This window comes from Plecotus auritus, assembly GCF_963455305.1.
Source record: "Plecotus auritus genome assembly, chromosome: 5".
Lineage (NCBI taxonomy): Eukaryota > Metazoa > Chordata > Mammalia > Chiroptera > Vespertilionidae > Plecotus > Plecotus auritus.
In genome coordinates, this window is record NC_137776.1 from 38,919,407 (window position 1) to 38,938,084 (window position 18,678).

Sequence of the window (18,678 nt, forward strand, 5' to 3'; positions counted from 1 at the left end):
ATGTCTGAACACAGGGAAGGAGGACAGGCTAGAGAGGAGCCTTGTGCTGTTTGACACAGTCGTTAAGGAGGAGGTGGGCTGTCCAGGTTCTGAAGGCCAGTGTGATGTTCCTCCCTTTGCCCCTTGACATAGCTTGTTGGCATAGGAGGTGGAGTAGGGAGTGACAGGTACCATGCTGAGTACCTTCTCTGATCTCACCCAAGAGGTGGGCTTTGTCCCTGTGTGCCTGGGCAGGGTTTGTGAGGCTCAGAGGTGAGACTGCAGCCCACATGGTGTGGCTTCAGAGTCTGCTTGTTTAGTGCCAGCCATCCCAGGCCTTGCTGATGGTTAGGACATCAGGGCATTTCCTGTATGTCTGGGCCTGTCTCACTGTACGCAATACCACATGCCCAATGTCAGAATCTGTGCACCTGTGAATAGACTGGATGTGGATGGGCCCATGGCACATGTATCTTCAGGGCTGACTCTGAAACCTGTCCCCTCCCAGCACCAACCACCTTCCTACTCCACTGTCTACTGTCTGGGTACTGTTGACTCATGGGCACAGTGTCTCCTCGTGTTTTCCAGACATTTGTCCTCTGTGACTTGTTCACATATTTTGCCCATTTGAGAGGGTTGTTAGGACAGTTCACTCCCCAGCAGTGGGTCCTCGGCATGACCACGTTCTAGGTTGTGTGTGTTGCTGAGATGGTGCTGACACCTGCAGTGTAGAGTGACCTGACTGGAGTCTGTTCTCTCTGCGCCACCACAGGGGGGACCGGCCCCACCTCGGACACGGGCTGGGGCTGCATGCTCCGCTGTGGACAGATGATCTTCGCCCAGGCCCTGCTGTGCCGGCACTTAGGCCGAGGTGAGTCACCTGGGGAAGCAAGGACTATGGGTGCAGTTGTGTAAACACAGATGGGGATTCAGGGGCTTCTTCAGTAATGACCCACTGATTTTTCATTGATTTTTAAAAAGTGACTTTAAAGAATGCTGATAAATGTTTGTCTTCAGAATTCTCTTTAAACCCCTGAAACCATTGTTTTCTGTATGGATTTGTGTTGATGGGTTGGCATTTTTGGAATCTTGGAAAGGGCTTTTAACTTGATCACGGTTCAAAGCAGTTGATATACCATCTGTGTCTTCAGTGTTGCATAACATAAAGGCTTCTTTCTCACATTTGGTAAAACTGCACTTCTGCACCTGTCTCCATTAGATTGGAGGTGGACACAGCGGAAGAGGCAGCCGGACAGCTACTTCCACGTCCTCAACGCATTCATCGACAGGAAGGACAGTTACTACTCTATCCACCAGATAGGTGGGTGGGAGCAGGGTGCCCATGTCTTGGCTGTTTAGCTAAGCAGCGAGTCTTGGGGTTCTCAAGAGCTTTGTTGTATTGTGGTGTGTACGGCGTGACGCTTGTCACCACCGTAGGCTGCTGGGCTAGGCTGCTCGTCATAGCATCTGTGAAAATTAGATTCAGTGAGGGAGTCTGAATGCGCCTGTGTTTTAAGCAAGTCCAACTTCTGAGCATCATATTCTCCTTGTAGAAGGAAGTAAAAATACAGCTCTAAATTCAGGGGGTCATTTTACTTCTTAATCCCGCTTCTCATTGAAGGACTGGAATCCTGGCTCATAGTAAAGGACAAACCTTGAGATAGCGTTTATCCGTTTTGGATAAAGCGCCCTGGTGTCCATCAGCTCATGCTGGAGGCAGGTTTGGGTGTGCTTGTCCAGGCTTCCTGTAAAGTGTACCTCAGCCACATGCCTCCAGGACCAGCCTTTTCTAAGAGGTGGGGGGAGGGATGTTGGTGGTTGATAAGTGTGTGTCACTAATCAGATCTGTTTCCTGCAGCGCAAATGGGAGTTGGCGAGGGCAAGTCTATTGGCCAGTGGTACGGGCCCAACACAGTCGCCCAGGTTCTCAAGTATGTACCAAGCTCCATCACTCCCATATCATATCTTTGGGGAACATGGCATGCATAGATGTACCTGGGATGTTCAGACTCTCCTGAGGCCTGTTACTAAAGGACTTAAGGGGTCTCTTACTCTTCAAAGCCTTGAGGAGAGTCCTCAGAGGTGACCACCCATGTGGTGTTGAATCGGAATTTTGTTTTCTAATGGAATGAATACCTTCATTCAGGTTGCACCCATTAGTGTGGGCCTTCGTTCTGTTTCTAGTGGTGGATCCATCTATCACAGTGGTCTGATGGTCAGGGAAGTAGGAACTGATCGGGAATGACAGCACTGTGGTGAGAAGGAGGCCCTCCATACAGGCTCTGTGGGGCTCTGCCTCTGTTCTGACTGTCTCCCTGCTTCCTTGAAACCTGTCTCCAGCCTTGGCCTCCCTTGTACCTCCTGCCTCGCTGTCTGCCCCCCTGCTCCCTGCCCCTATGGGAGGCTCCCACAGGCATCCCCATGTGACTTCCTGGAATTGCCCTTTTCTTCCCTCCACTTGGTGGATGACTGCCGTCTCTATCCACCTGTCCTTGGCAGGTTCCTTGGGATCCTCCAGGACACTTTCTTTTCTTACATGTCCAACTTCCAGCTGGTCCCCCAAGCCTGACATTGTCTCTCCATCTCCTTATCCAGGCCCCTGGATTACTTAGCCCTCCCACATGTCCTTTAAAGTCCTGGGCCTAGTGCTGCATTCCTTGAAAGTGTGGTTTGTTTGCGTGGTTGGCCTGTATGGTCCTTGAGTTCTTCCTGTCTTGTACTATTCACTGACACCTTCCTCCCTACTGCTGCCTTAAAACACCCCATTCGAGGTCACCAACAACCTGTCATATCTAAAGGCTGAGTTTCTGCTCCTACTCAGCCATCAGCAAGCAGCCCTTGGCTCAGGCACTTGCTGTCTTTCGAAATCCAGGCTATAGAGCCATGCTCTCTGGTCCTTCTGTCCCTCTGGCCGCCTCGGAATCTGTTGCTAGCCCTCCCCACCTGTAAGCACTGCAGGCCTTGTCTCAGGACTATGGCCGTTTCTCTGCACTGTCCATGCCCAGCTTTAGCTCTTGTCTGCTCATACTCAACTCCCAGAGTCACATCCCCCAGTGCTAATCTGTCCTATCAAGATGTTCACTCAGCATCTTAGATGTCCAAGGGGCATGTTGACCTAACAGCCAGACCCTAAGCTGCACCTTCCCCTACCCTGCCTGCTTCTCCTTCACTGAGGGCAGCCCCTCTTTCCTGGCACTCAGGCCAGATACTGGGATTATACTTGGCTCTTCTCTCTCAAGACACCCATCCAGTGTGTCCTAACTGACCAGTGTGTCTTGCTTCACTGTCCTCACTCTGGTCTAAGCCCTGGTTCTTGCCTTCTTGTTGGTCTTTCTTCTCTCTGCCATTCTGGAGTCTCTTTTCAAATAACAGCAGAAGTCATCTTCACATTTATAAGTCAGCCACCCATCCCTCCTCTGCTCAGCACACCCCGGGCTTCCCAGTGAATGCAGGAAAGCTGCAGGTGCAGGCCTGGCTGCCCTGTGCTCCTCCCTGGCACCTTTTGCTTCTCAGAGGACACACCACCTCAGGCTCTTTGCACGTGCTGTAACCTTTGCATCAGGGCCTTCCTGCACTGCACTGGTCGTGCTCCTCCTGCCCCTGCTTTGTTTTTTAGGGCACTTACTACCTCATAGGATTACGTCTTTCTTGCTGTCCCCTTCCCCCCTGTGTCAGCCTCTCTAGGGGCTTTGTCTCTCACGTGTCATTGCATCCTCAGCACAGCTCCTGGCCCTCGGCATAGGAGCAAGGTGGCTGGTGCAGCACTGCAGGTGCTATCTTGGAATCCTATCTGGCCTTTCCCCCAAGAGGGACTCTGTGTGGACAGCCCAATACCCCAACCCTCCACCTGTGTCCCCAGACCCATTAGGTCCTCTCACATGGGAGCCCACCTCCACTGCACTTGAGAGTAAGTCAGATGCCTCCCATACCCCCATTATACTTCTGGTGGCAGTCTGCCTTTCTTCCAGAGCCAGAATCCTGTGGCCACCACTCTTCAGTCATATAGAGTCGGGAACCTCAGCTCACCACATCTGGGGTGGAATTGAAGGGAGCAGAGTGAAGTGGGGCTGGCAAAGCTGCGGTATCCGACTCCTGGCTCATGATCTAGTTCCCACCTCCACATGCCAACTAGGTCAGGACATGACATCACCAAGAAGCTCCTGTGCAGGAACTTTCTCTCTGCAAAGGGCAGCTGGGGGTCATGGAAGGAGCACTGGACCCTGGGAGGAAGGAACAGGTTTCAGCTTCAGCTTTATTCCTGCCTGTGGCACTGACATCTCTGAGCCTTGGCTTTTCTCTTGTGAGAAACGCTGTTCCCTTGGTATCCTGCAGAGCTGAACCATCTTTGAATTGTGAAAGCTTATTGGCATGTCCTCCCCCTTTCTGATAGGAAACTTGCTATCTTCGACACATGGAGCGCCCTGGCTGTCCACATAGCAATGGACAACACGGTGGTGATGGAGGATATCAGTAAGTGACAACAAAGCAGGGTTGGGACTGACGGGACTTGAGGAGCAGCAGCTGAGCACTTATTTCTCCCGGGCTCACCGGGGCCTCGCCTGAAGGCGGTGACTATGAGTCCTGCACAGCAGCTGGACACCCTAAACAGAGGCCACGGGACCTCAAGTTTCCTTACAGAGAAGACCAGGCTAAGGAGTAGGGTCTGGATTCTCTCTATAGTTGGGTTACTTAGGACCCCTGTGGTTTTTGTGCCATTAAGGCATGCTGGGTTGAGCTGCATTTGTGCAGGTTTCATGTGTATAATGCACCGCCAAGGAAGACAGGAACAACTGATTTTCTAACCCCACCCTTTCAGGCCTAGATATAACACAAAGCAGGGACCTAACTCCGCCCCTTTCTGGAAGGCTCCTCCAGAATCTGAATCGGGCACACACAAGTTTGGTCTAGAGCAGAACGAGGTCTCAGTTTGGCAAATAGCCTGTCATGAGCGAGTTTTGACTTCACGATTTACATTTTATTATGCACCCAAGCTGATAGAGCTCTGTTTTATTTAATGCCTACTTAAGTTTTCACTCAGCAGCACTGATTCCCAATGAATTTCCCAAAGCAGCCTCAACCCCAATTTTATTGAAGTTCCACATGTAGATTGTTGCCTTGAATCCAATTTTATGGAAGAGAGCACTTTGAGCTACATCCTTGCAAGTATGCAGATTTGCAGGTCGATGTGGATGTTTAGAAGCAGGTCTTGCACACATGACCGCCGGTCTAGAGCATGGCCACAAGTGTTCCTGTCGGCTCACAGGGGTATTGCTTCTCCGCCAGGCAATGGGCCCATTCCGGGACACTGTCAACATAGGATTGGGGAGCCGGGGATGTGACTTATTAATAAAAAGCAACACTGGTTTCTGCAGCTCTGAACACTCTGGCAAATACCTCATCCCTTAACAGTCTGTTCCCCTGAGAGGTGATGAACTTGGAACCATAGCAGAAGGGTGTATAGTTCTTCCTCCTCCCTTTTCTCCATATTCCATTTCCTGAAATTTTTCTGAAACATTGAAAACTTAGGAAATGTGCAAAGAAGGGGGAAAATCACTTCATTTTACCTCTCAGAAATAGCTCATATTGACATGTAAACATAGTTGATTCCAGTGGGGTTTTTTTGTTTGTTTTTTAAAAAAAAATACATAGGATCATAAGCATTTTCTCCTGTCAGTGAAAATGGGGAGGGAGGCTTGGATTCAGCAAAGCAGAAAGTGGAGAAACAGTGCCCTGTTACAACTCTTATTGTCTGGCTGCTCAGTGCTCTGTTACACCTTATTTTCTTTTTGGGGGGATTGTTCTTTACCCTCCTCAGGGTCTAGCCCAGTCACTGGTCCAACCCCTGGCTTCAGACTACAGACTGGTTGCTCCAGGGCAGTGGCCAGGAAGAGACAGGGGACAAGTGGCTTTCCAGAACCTCCATCTGTCTTTGGGAGAGGGGGTGATGCTGGTGAGGGCCCTCTCCACTCTCTTCTGGGAGTCTTGGTCATGCAGCCAAGCTGAAACTGTGATGAGATGTGAACCCGGGCTTATCCCAGGAGCTTGTGGATCTGGTTCTGGGCAGAGTCTGACCTGCATTTTTAACAGGCTCTCAAGTGTTATGTGTGTGGCCACCTGGCCAAGATCAGGGCCTAGTCTCACTGCATCATCCTCCCCTTCCTCGGGTCAGGAGTTATGGGTGCACAGCACAGGAACAAGTGGAGGATGTGTACCCAAATTTAGGAAGAAGAGCATCAGAACACAACCAACAAGAACACTGGGACTGAACACACAGTGTAGTGGGGTGTGGGATGAGGGGAGGTGATTCTAAATGGCTCATCCTGATTCCTTTGGGCTTTGAGAGCTCAGGCTTCATAGAGAGGTCAGCTGCTTTTCTGGTGCGCTGCTGAGTCACCCAGGGCAGCAGGCTGGGGAGGGAGCCTTGGGTTCAGCAAAGCAGAAAGTGGAGAAACAGTGCCCAGTTTCTAAGAAAAGCCCATTGATATCAGAAATCTCATAAGCCCCTCTCCAGTGATAGAGGTTGCTTACAATGTTCCTGCTCAGATTTTATGGGAAACGTGCTAGGTTAGGGGACACTTTGTTCTTGAGGTTTCCCTGCCCACCCACCCACCCCCTGAGGCCCCGCTGGGACGTCCAGAACAGGCCCTAACCATGTTAAAGTTGATAAGAGTCACACCTTTGTAAGCACAATGGACTGTGGGAAGGCATGGAACTGAGGGAGAAATAGATTGGAAAATCTGGCAGTGAGTACAGATGACATGGATGAAAACCAATTAATACGAGAATAATCAGAAAAGCTGTGGGGCAAATAATCTGATGGCAGAAGTAGAAATAGAACAAAATAGAAATAATGGTGTGGGTTGGAATGGCAGGAGAGGAGGACAGGGTGAGAGTAAAGGAATTGGAGCTGGAAGAAGAGTTGAGCCTTTAGCCTGGCTGGTGAGGCTCAGCAGTTGAGTGTCGAACCAGGAACCAAGAAGTTGCTAGTTCGATTCCTGGTCATGGCACATGGCTGGGTTGCAGGCTTGATCCCCTGCAAGAGGAGTGCAGGAGGCAGCCAATCGATGATGTTCCTCTCATCAATGTTTCTATTTCTCTATCCCTCTCCCTTCTCTCTCTAAAAATCAATACATATTTTTTAAAAAAGAGTTGAGCCTTTAGAGTTAACCTCTAATTTTTAAAATCAAGAATATGCAAAATATTCATGTGTCTGGTGACATTTCCAAATAGCAAAATTGAAGAGAAACTTTTATAAGCGTCCATATAATAACAATCCTGAGAAGAAAGGCTGTTCACTGGTACTACAGCCTCATCTTCCTGCCACCAAACACCAGAAAATGTTCAGAATTCTGAAAGACCTGGGTTCAGGAGGTCGGGAAGGCAAAATATATATTGTTTTGTTGTTGTCATTGATCAAAAGACAAAAACAGGGCTTAAAAAGGTTAAAAAATGTTAGGAGAGCACTAGAAAATTACAAATGGGTTGCTGGGACAAAGGAAAACCCATTTATTAACAGAACACTTGTGACGTAACAAGCCACAGGCAGGCTCTCAAGTCCCAGAGTGCAACTGTGACAGGCCCTGCCCCATCCTGAGCCAATTCATGTGTCTGGTGTTCTGGTAATAGAAATCAAATCAACAAGAGAATGTTCTCATCACAAAGCATAGTCTCAAACGCAGGGAACACAGAGACCATGACAGGTCAAATAAGTTACAGAAAACCAGCATAACACAGTAAGAGTATAACAGATGTGTGTCAGAGACTAGGTTCTGGTAGCAGAGTGTACCTCTTTTAAACGTTTATATAAACTAATGCAGAATAAATAGGGAAAAAGACAAAACTCTACTACCTTGAAGTTTAAACCTCTATCTTAGCTTTTGGATCAAAGGAAGGCAAGTTAACAGACTACATAGCAGAATTCGACATATACTGAATTCTGCACCTTCATACTGGTGATCAGAGAGTAAAAAGTGAAAATGAAGTTGGAAAAGAACAAAATTGTCAGAAGAAACCCCCAAAGAGTGGTATGATGACACCAAATGCAGAGATTGATGATTTTAAGGAAGAAAGGGTAGAACTAATAACTTCCTGAACTGGCCCTTTCAAACAACATGCAGATCACCAGACAACTACTGCAAGGGGGAGGGGAAGAAATCAGGAGATCTCTGTTTAGAAATTAGAAGCTAAGATACACTGGTTCTGATGTGTATCACCCACCCACCAAGCAATTGACACCAACTGGGTGTCCTACAATTCATCCCAGTTCTGACACCATCTACCTGGAGATGGTGTCAGACCCCACAAGTTAAGGCCTACAAGATTGCACCCCTTCCCCCCCACCTCAGAGGCCAATATCAAGTCACCTGTGCTTCTGACCAACACTATAGATTGGAGGTTCCCACCACCCCCTCGGGTTGGATTATTTGCTACAGCGGCTCAAAAAACTCAAGAGAAACATGTTATCACGAGTTTATTCGAAAGGATATGAATCAAGAACAGCAAGATGGAGGAGCTTCCCTGCCCTCTCCAGGTGCCACTCTCCCAGCATCTCTACTGGTCCACCAACCCAGAATCTCTCTGAACCCCCTCCTGGGTATTTATGGAAGCTGCATTACACAGATGAGATGGATGAAGTCATTGCCCATTGCTGATGGAGCTCCCTCAGCTCCTCTCTGGAAAGTTCAGCCTTTAATCTGGGTTGGTTCCCGTGGCAGCCCCTACCCTTGGGACTTCACAAGTCTCGTTAACATAACAAAACACCTGTTTGCTCTAGTCCAGTGGTCGGCAAACTCATTAGTCAACTGAGCCAAATATCAACAGTACAATGATTGAAATTTCTTTTGCGAGCCAAATTTTTTAAACTTAAACTATATAGGTAGGTACATTGTTATTAACTTAATTAGGGTACTCCTTCAATTGCACTGTATGTGCGCGCCAGCTCGTGGTATTTTGTGGAAGAGCCACACTCAAGGGGCCAAAGAGCCGCATGTGGCTCGCGAGCCGCGGTTTGCCGACCACTGCTCTAGTCATTTAGGAAATTCCTAAGGTCAGAGCTCTGTGCCTGCAGTGAGATGTACCAGCATACCAAGTATATATTCCTTAAAAATTACAGAAAATTTAGCCAGAGTTTAAGAAGAAAGATAAAATCTCACCCCCCCCCCCCCCAAAAAAAAATCTCACTGCCAGTCTTTTCTTTTTCCAATCATTTACTTTGAGATTCCAGTCCTTTGCTAGTAGGTACTTCACAGATGAGCTGCTGCTTCCCAACTGCTGGCCTCACTGTCACTTTCTGGAATCTCCTGTGATCCAGGAGCCAGGCCGATTCAGTCTCTTTTAATCCAGAAAGTACCCCCTGATGTTTTTGAAGAACCCGGGTCAGCTCAGTAGAATGTCCCACACTTCATCTATTGTTTTCTCACTGTTACATTCGGACTAAACATCTTGACCAAGAGCACTACGTGGTGGCTGTCCCCCCAGCATCACAGCAGGAGGCTGCTCCTGCTCAGTGATGCTTCCTGGGTCACCTGGTGAGGGCAGTCTTTCCCTGTGACTAATGGGTGGTCTAGGAATAATACATGGTGTCTTGCATGGGGATCTCTCTAAGGCAGTCCTTCCTCCTAGGTTGGTTGGCATTCTGTGGAAGAGCCCACTTTTCTTCCCTCCACCACCTCCATATTTACATTTGAAAAACTTTTTAGGATCAGTACATTCATGGATTGTTTTTTAACTCAATGTGTTGTCCATTTTGGATATTAGTCATTGTCCCAGATTTGGCTGGTGGGCATCCCTGCAGGTGGTTCTGTCTTCTGTTGGTTCCTGTCATTTTCATTGTTCAGCATCACCTTTCTGGCATTAACTAGATCCTGGTTCCTTTCAGCAGGAAAGGTGTATAGAAACTAGACTGAGTGCTGGGTGTGCTCAAGGCCACTGGAGTGTCTGTTTCTTTTTGTTGTTAATACTCAATATATTTTCATTGACTTTTTAGAGAGAGTGGAAGGGAGCGGGAGAGAGAGAGAGAAACATCTATGTGAGAGAGACATGTCAATCGGTTGCCTCCCGCAGGGTGAAAAAGGGTGTTGGGGATTGAGCCTGCAACTGAGGTACATGTCTTTGACCAGGAATCAAACCCAGGACCCTTCAGTCTGAGGGCCAATGCTCTGTCTGCTGAGCCAAACTGGCTTGGAAATTCCAAAAATTGGAGCTCTGTGCCTGCAGGCTAGAGCTTCTGTCTCTTCTTGCCACCAAACCCCCTCGTTCATGTATTTGTTGAAAGTTGCCCAGTGCACTTAGAAGTTGCTTAACCGTTTAAAAGGAGAGCAGTTGTTCCTTGGTGTTCTTGCTGGGGGTGGGGTCACAGAAGTTTGGGGACCTGGTCAGTGCTCTATTGGCCAGGCTGGTGGCTACATGGTGCCTGTTTAAGGGTGGCTCTCTTAAGGTGCACACAGATGTGTTCTTGCACTATTTTCTGTGCATGCTTTATTTCACAATAAAAATGTTTAATTGAACACAGAAAATGTTTGGTTCTTTTTTCTCTGTGTGCAGCAGGGTTAGTCTTACACTTTATTTCTCAAGTTTGAGTTGTGTTTTATATCCTGTTTACATACCTGTTTCTTTTGGGTGAACTTGTACCTACTTAGCCCATAAGAGCACTTCTCCATTTTTCAGGAAGGTTATGCAGGAGCAGCCTTCCATGTGCGGAGGCCACTGCGTTTCCTGCAGATTCTGAAGGGCACTGTAATGGACTCCCTGTGGGAGCCGAGGTCACCAACAGGTCATCACTGTGGAGACCCCTGGTGCTTCTCATCCCCCTGCGCCTGGGGCTCACGGACATCAATGAGGCCTACGTGGAGACTCTGAAGGTGAGTCTGTGCTGGATCTGTCTTCTCACGGACCAGTGTGGGGATTGAAATACTGTTTTGCATTAAAACCCGTGTCACCATCCTCCAGCCCTCTGACCTCCCTGTGACCAGCCCGGCTGCCCTTCCCCCTGGTCCCTGCGCTCTTCCCTGGCCTTGCTCCTCCTGCTTACTTGGTGGTCCCAGTGGCCTCCTGTCTCCTCCAGCCAGCCTTGGTGTGCAGGCCTCCTCTACGATCCTGTGTGCTCTTTTTGACACCCGCTGACTCTTGACTGCCCTCCTCCCAGGGCCTGCACGTCCACCTTCCTCAGGCCCGTCCCCTGCACAGAGCTCCTGAGCCACAGCACGTGTTTCTTGAACTCCATCCTGACTAAGCTCTTGGGGGTTCATTCTCCTCCTTGGGCCTCCTGTTCAGGGGTGCAGGCCTCCTGCTTGCACCTGCTCAGCAGCCCACCTTTCCTCCCTCCTGCAGGGCTGTTTCATGATGCCTCAGTCCCTGGGAGTGATTGGAGGGAAGCCCAACAGTGCCCACTACTTCATCGGCTATGTGGGTGAGTTGAGGGGGTCCCGCGTGATGCCTAAGTTGGCCGGATGATGAGGGGGAGTGATCTTTAGGGCAGACCCAGGGCCACCAGTAGAAAAGCAGCATGACCCCACCCCATCTACCTGCTGTCTTTCCCAGTTTGGCTCATCCAGTCGATGGTTGTGGTGTGGCAGGTCTGAAATAGGACCCCCGTTGGTTCCCTCTCTGCTGACTTTCATGTTGTCTTGCCAGGTGAGGAGCTCATCTACCTGGACCCCCACACGACACAGCCAGCGGTGGAGTTTACTGACAGCTTCTTGATCCCAGATGAAAGTTTCCACTGCCAGCACCCCCCAAGCAGGATGAGCATCGGGGAGCTAGACCCGTCCATTGCTGTGGTACGTTCCCCACTCCATCCCATTGTCCCCTGTGAATGTGGGAGCTTATGGGCACTTGGGTCCTGCATGGCCTTTGCTGCTGAGCCACTTAGGAGATACAGATTGAGGCCAAGTCTCAAACCCACCAGCCTAGCCCCTGTTCAGGGGCACAGGGGAAGAGACCTTTGTGCTCTGCCATGTAATTATACCTGCTTTATTCTAAGGCCTTAAAAAACGCACACAACCTCCATGATCTGGGACACTCAGGGCAGAGGGCAAAGGGTCGAGCCGTGGATGGAGACCATGGAGAGGGGCAGAGGCTGGAGAAGTGAGGATGGTGGGAGGTGCCCCAAGGTCCCTGAAGTGGCACTGGGAATGGAAATCTGGCCTCTTAGGTCATTCTGTGGCCAAGTTCAACCTGGTGCCCACTTATGCTGCTTTCTGCTTACCACTGTTTTTCCTTTCAGGGTTTTTTCTGTAAGACTGAAGATGACTTTAATGACTGGTGCCAGCAAGTAAAAAAGGTTGGTAGTGCACGGCGGGTGTGGTTCTGCACGGCGGGTGTGGTTAAGCGTCAACCTGTGAACCAGGAGGTCACAGTTTAATTCCTGGTCAGGACACATGCCTGGGTTTCAGGCGTGGTCCCCAATGGGGGCCGTGCAGGAGGCAGCTGATCAATGATTTTCTCTCATCATTGATATTTCTCTACCTCCCTCTCCCTTCTTCTCAGAAATAAACGTGTGTGTGTGTGTCTGTATACATTTTTAAAGGGGGTCGGTAGCAACTCCGCTGTCTGTGTGGATGGGTCTCTGGCTCGTCACCTGCTTCCCCAGTCATTCCTCATTCCTCCACCAGCGCACCACTGTGAAGCGTCCTGTGGCCCTTGTATGGTTGCTGCTTCTGGCATCGTCTCATCATGATTAGAGGATATGGGGACTGACATTCGGGAACTTTAGAACGGGGTTTCTAGTTCATCAGCCTTGTGTTGACAGGGTGGTGGGAAATAGGGTTTTTGCCTCCAGGGCTGTTTCCATAGGATGGGTAGGCAGGCACCTTGTTGGATTCCCATCTCAGCCAAGGGTTAAGAGTCTCAGTCTGCTCTTGTCAGCGTTTCCCTGATCACAGTGGTGAGCGGGGGGCGGGGTGGGGTAGATAACTGTGCCCCTGTACACTGCCTCTAATGGCTGTGTCTTGCTAACAGCTGTCAATGCTTGGAGGTGCCCTGCCCATGTTTGAGCTGGTGGAGCAGCAGCCTTCCCACCTGGCCTGCCCTGATGTCCTGAACCTCTCCTTAGGTGAGTCTGAGACCGCAGGGCCACATCTCAGATGGAGATGGGTGCTGCCTTTTTGTTGCTCAGATATGTTCTGTGTGATGCTTCTGTCCTCCCCTCCTAGCTTTTCCCCAGGTCCCATTACTTTTGACCTTCAAGATTTGTGTGGGCCCTGGCCAGGTAGTTCAGTTCAGTTGGTTAGAGCATCGTCCCAATATACCAAGGTTGTGAGTTTGATCCTCCCCAGTCAGGGCACATATAAGAATCAACCAATGAATGCATAAATAAGTGGAACAACAAATCAATCAATCTACCTTTTAAAAAATCAATAAAAAGATTTGTATGAACCCCAGATGCAGTCACTTGGTGATTTATATGTGCAACAAGGGACCAGCTGAGTATCCCCCTCCTCTCGCCAAGTGTAGCAGCAGCAGTCTGACCCTCGTCTTTACCCCACATGCGGTCATCTGGTCCTGCGCACATAGATCTGGGAGTGTTCCTCACAGGTTCTGGGTGATCCAGAATATGCTGGGCTTTTTGTAATGGCATGAGCTCTCCATGCATTCCACTGTGTGAGCCAGTCCTGCTCTGTTTGACCATGGCTGCAGGCAGGCTTTGCATCCCACTACAAGATTCTGTGCCCAGGGGCCTTCTCCCTCGAACAGACCATCAACTCCCTCCAAGTGTACTGAGCATGTGGCACACAGAAAATGGAGACTTGGCATTGAGGCTGTGAGCATATCCAGTTCACACCTCCATCTGTTCCCGGGAAGACGAATGTGAGGACCACGATGAGCCTGTGGAACTGTGTATTGAAGGTCACTGAGGACATAGATGATGGAGCCCGCTGTCCCGTTTCTGTGAAGATCATTGAGGAGGAGGGTGGAAGCCAGCTGTCCCATTTCTGTGAAGATCATTGAGGAGGAGGATGGAGCCAGCTGATCCCCGTCTCTGTGAAGATCATTGAGGATGGTGATGGAACCACCTGTCTCGGTGAAGATCACTGAGGAGGAGGATGGAGCCATGACGATGGAGCCTGCTGCCTGACAGAAACCACATGGGGGTCAGGGTGCTGGCATTGAGACTCAGGACAGGTGCCCTGTCTGTCCCAGATGGTACAGGGTTGGCACTCCTCTTGGGACTGGTGGCCCTCGCCCTCAGCCCCGTCATGTACCCCTGGGCTCTGGTGAGCGATGTGTCTGCTCCTCCTCCTGGTAAGTTTCTGGCATCCCTTTCCTGCTCCCATCCCTGCCAGTGAGATCCCTGGCCAATTCAGATCTGAAGGCCACAACCTCTGCTGGCTAAAGTCCTGATGTTCTCTTGCCGCCTGCCACCCTGAGCAAGCACTCTTGCTTGTTGGGTGCAGGGCTAGGGCTAGCTCCAGCACAAGCAGGCCAGCAGGTGTTGCTGCACACATAGCTGCTTGTCTCACCCTCACATTCAGAGTAACTCATGCAGGTGTCTGATGGGGTTTTGTCTTATTTCTTTTAGATTCTTCTGATGTAGAGCGACTGGAAAGATTCTTTGACTCAGAAGATGAGGACTTTGAAATCTTGTCCCTTTGAAAATCCTAAAGTTGGGGGACATCTCGATTGGCCCTTGCTGGGGGTGCCTTTGAGAGCCCAGTCTGGCCTCAGGGTGCTTGGTGCCACCGCATTTCATCCATTCTGCCCGCCTGCCCACCGCCCATGTCCCGGCCGCCTCTGCCTTCGATGGGGGACTGCACTATGCTCAAGGCCTCACTGCAGGAGTGGGACTGCTCGGCCCAGACACTCTGGGCTGCTGGAGAGAGCCAGGAATTGCAGGGAGCAGAGCAGCGGCAGGGCTTGAGTGTTCATGGCACCTTCGTCCTACTTCCTTCAGGCTCTCAGTTCTAGGTTTTCTTTGGAATTAAAGTCCCGTTTGAAGTTACTCGACACAGACATGCATTTCTGTTGGGCCTGTTCTGAGTCCAAGAAGACTGGAGACCAAATGAGAAGTGGCCCTGGGACTGGGCCTACATGCCCTCCAACTGCAGCCCTGCCCATGGCTCTACCAGGCTGCCTAGTGGGAGACAGGAAGGAGTGACCACCTGGCATCTCTTGGCTTTGGAGAGAGAAATAGCAGAGAGGTGGGGCATGGTGCAAACCAGAGACCACCATACATGTGACTTGCCAGGAAAGAGCTACAGGTAGAGCCCAAGTGGGTTCACTTTCCTCACCTTTTGGTTCCAGCATTTTGAGATGCCCACGGGCTGCTGCTTACTTGTTGCACTGGCTTTCCCTGGGTGGGCAGTGGGTGGTGGGTGAGTGTGGAGCTGCCCTGGTCTGTGATCCTTGGGCCCATGCGGGACATGGGGGCACGGCAAGCCTGGCTGGCAGAGGCTAAGGGCACCACAGAACTGCCCTCCTGGTACCGGTACCGAGGCTTCAGATGGTTTGGGGCCAAAGGATGAAACCCTGCTTATGGTGCAAGACAGGCACCCCATCGCTCATCACATCACTTGGAGACATTTCCAGAACCGTCTCAGCACTGACTGACAGCACCTACAGCCCTGAACCCTGGTTGGGCCCAGAGAGCATGGCTCCCATGCGGGCTTCGAGTCCTGAAGAGTAGCCTCCGTGGGACCTGTGAACAGACACCTGGGGAGTTCAGGGAGGTGGCGCCTTCTTCCCGGGGGCCTTCCTTGAAGACCCCTCCCTCGGCATCTGCAGTTTGGACAGCGGGTGGGGGCCCACCTGATAGCAGAGAACACCCAGCCCGAGTGTCGCCGACATAAGTTAATTTGCTCTTGTCTCTCCTTCCTTCCCCAGGGAAGGAGGAAGGCTGGGCGGTCTCCATTCCTTCTGCTGGATCTTGGAAATGTGCCACCCTGCCTGCTGGGCCAGGGGGTCTTGCTGCAGCCCCCACTGTGGTGCATACGGTGGAAGTGGGTGACAACCTGACCAAAGGGGAGCTTTGTCTTAGTGATTTGAAAAGGCTTACTGAAGAGAGTGTTGTCCTTTCTTAGTATAGTTTGCAGTTCTTCATGGCAAATAACAGTTTCAGTAGAAAACAAAGTCTATTGTCTGTCTTGACCTTTCCTCAAGTTAGAGTTGTAGTGATGGGACAAGAATGAACTCATGTCCAGCTCATCTCCCCCACACTAGGTAGATGGACCTCACCTGATAAGGCTCTGCTAGCTGTGACACGCCTCCTGTGGTCCTAAAGCAAAGAGCACGAGGAAATTTGGTTTAGAAAAACACAATAACCCATTCTTCAGCAAGAGTGGTTACCCTAGTTTGATGTCCCTCTGGTGAGCTGAGACTACTGGCCTAGGGCAGGCACTGGCACCTCAGCCAGTTCCCTCACTGTGCCCAAGATGCTGGACAATGCAGGGGGTGACTGGCCTACTTGGCTCCCTGCTTCCTGCCACCCATCCTGTTTAGGTGCAAGGGGACCAATGCCAGACAAGAAAGCAGGAAGCACTGTGCTGGTCCCCAGGTGAGGTGGCCCAGGAAACCGAGTCATGGCCTCTGCTAGCACCTGTTCTAAAAAATCTTGCCCAGTGGCTTCAAACAACAGACATTCAGGACTCTGAGGGCAGAGGTCAAACAAGATGTCAGCAGGGCACGTTGCTCCTGCGACTCCTGGGACGTTTCCTCACCTTGTCCAGCTTCTGGAAGCTGCCCTCCACCCTCAGTGATGATGCCTTTGCACACCTCCCTCTGGCTTGGCCTCTCCTGCCTCCCTCTGTTGGAGACCCTTCCTGGACAGTCTAGGACAGTGGTCGGCAAACTCATTTGTCAGCAGAGCGGCAAACCGCGGCTCACAAGCCCAGTTTGCCGACCACTTGTCTAGGAAGTCTCTACCTTTAGGGACCTTGAGACAGGTGCTCTGGAGGCCTTTATTCTGTCAATGCCCCAAAGGCTTCTTTAGGGTGCTGGGAGGCAAACAGCCCCTCAGCTAAACCTGCTGCCACAACCCTGGCCAGGATGTTTGACAATGAGTGCTGTATTTATTGAAGAAAGTTTAAGTGGCCTTGTTGATTTGGAGGTCAGCCCATTTCTACCTTTGCCCAGCTCTGCCTACTACCACCTGTGGGACTCTGTTCAGCTGAGTCCTCTCTCAGCCTGCTCATCTCTGACCCACAGCTGAGAGGATGGTCTCTACTGAAACTTCCACTTCACCCCAACATCCTGACCCTGGGCAGAGAGAGTTCTAGTCCAGTTTCCAGCCCTTCCCAGCCTGTGCTGGGTGCTTAGGGCACAGCCTGGACTCACCCACCTCCGTCTTAATCTCACCCATGCTCACTGCCAACACAAACCCTCCCTGACAGCCATGACCTCTCTGTGAGTGCCAGCCTGATCCTGATGTGTCCACAAAGGCAGGGGAGCTACTGGTTCAGGTCTCAAGAAATCAACCCAATTTCCTTATTCTAGATGGGATCTGGTTATGTAAGAAGTCAACCAGGCAGGTGAGTGAGAGGAGTGTCCCAATAAAGGACCCAGGGACTCTGTCTTAACATGTTAAGCACCCAGCCTGTTTTGTCTTCCGGATGGGAAGTATAGTGTCAGTCACCGGTGACTGACTCGGTGCTTAATGTGTTAATGAAAATGATTGACTCTCTGTGACTCCTGGAATTCTGACCTCACGTGTACAGTGTGGTCTGATGGATGTGCTGATGCCCAAGGGCAACCTGCTCCCATCAGCAGGGCTACAGTGAGCAACTCGAACCCCCTGTAAGCAGATACCAGAACCACGCCCTAGGACTGAGCATGCAGACACCAGCTGTCCATCTGCTGTGCCTTGTGTCCTCAAGGTGATATGGAGGTACCAGGACAGAGGGCCAGGCAGCCTGGGTACATTCTGCCCAAGTACACATGGGCATTAAGGGCAGCCTTATCTGTGGAGCCCAAACAAGCATGGACCTTGCCTAGTTTGGGGGAGCTGGGGTCTGGCTGCCACCGCTGTGCAGGACTTCCTGGCCATCTGTAGGTTCTGCCTCAGTCTGGTCTGAACTGTCTGGTGACCACTTACAACTCAGGGGTTAACCGAGTACCACATTGTTTCGTTTTGCCTAGAATCCAGTGTCCTGGCTTCAGAAGGGCACTGAACCCCACAGTGGGGGTCCCTGTGCAGCACCTGGCAGATTCTCCTAGGAAGGGTCAAGGAACCATTATACGTTAGAGCAGTTCAAGATGGAACGGAATGAAGTCGTATTCCTGGCACTTAGGACCACAGCAGAAAGAAGAACAAAAGTACCAGCTGGCCCTAGCTGGTTTTCCTCAGTGGATAGACATCGGCCTATGGACTCGGGTTCGAGTCCAGTCAAGGGCAAATGCCCAGACTGTAGGTTCAACCCCCAGTAGGGGGCCTGCAGGAGGCAGCCACTCAATGATTCCCTCTCCCTTCTCTGAAATCAATAAAAAAATTTTTTAAAAAAAGGTACCAGCTGTGTTCAGATGAAATGGGACATGACACCTCAAGACAGCCAGCCAGCCCTAACCGGTTTTGCTCAGTGGATAGAGCGTCGGCCTGTGGACTCAAGAGTCCCAGGTTCGATTCCAGTCAAGGGCATGTACCTTGGTTGCGGGCACATCCCCAGTGGCGGGTGTGCAGGAGGCAGCTGATCGATGTTTCTCTCTCATTGATGTTTCTAACTCTATTCCTCTCCCTTCCTCTCTGTAAAAAATCAATAAGATATTAAAAAA

General features: G+C 50.7%; 1 protein-coding gene across 1 annotated transcript in view; it reads left to right on the plus strand.

Moving 5' to 3' along the window:
- ATG4B (autophagy related 4B cysteine peptidase) overlaps positions 1-16,044 on the plus strand; it is a 27,419-nt gene extending 11,375 nt beyond the window's left edge. Inside the window, exons 4-13 of the mRNA XM_080670015.1 lie at positions 752-850; positions 1,199-1,300; positions 1,838-1,910; positions 4,370-4,449; positions 10,645-10,838; positions 11,308-11,386; positions 11,611-11,756; positions 12,203-12,259; positions 12,937-13,030; positions 14,498-16,044. Of these exons, the coding sequence (XP_080526141.1) occupies positions 752-850; positions 1,199-1,300; positions 1,838-1,910; positions 4,370-4,449; positions 10,645-10,838; positions 11,308-11,386; positions 11,611-11,756; positions 12,203-12,259; positions 12,937-13,030; positions 14,498-14,571 (998 nt within the window). The 3' untranslated portion in view covers positions 14,572-16,044. The remainder of the gene's footprint in view (positions 1-751; positions 851-1,198; positions 1,301-1,837; positions 1,911-4,369; positions 4,450-10,644; positions 10,839-11,307; positions 11,387-11,610; positions 11,757-12,202; positions 12,260-12,936; positions 13,031-14,497) is intronic.
- Positions 16,045-18,678: the final 2,634 nt, after the last annotated feature.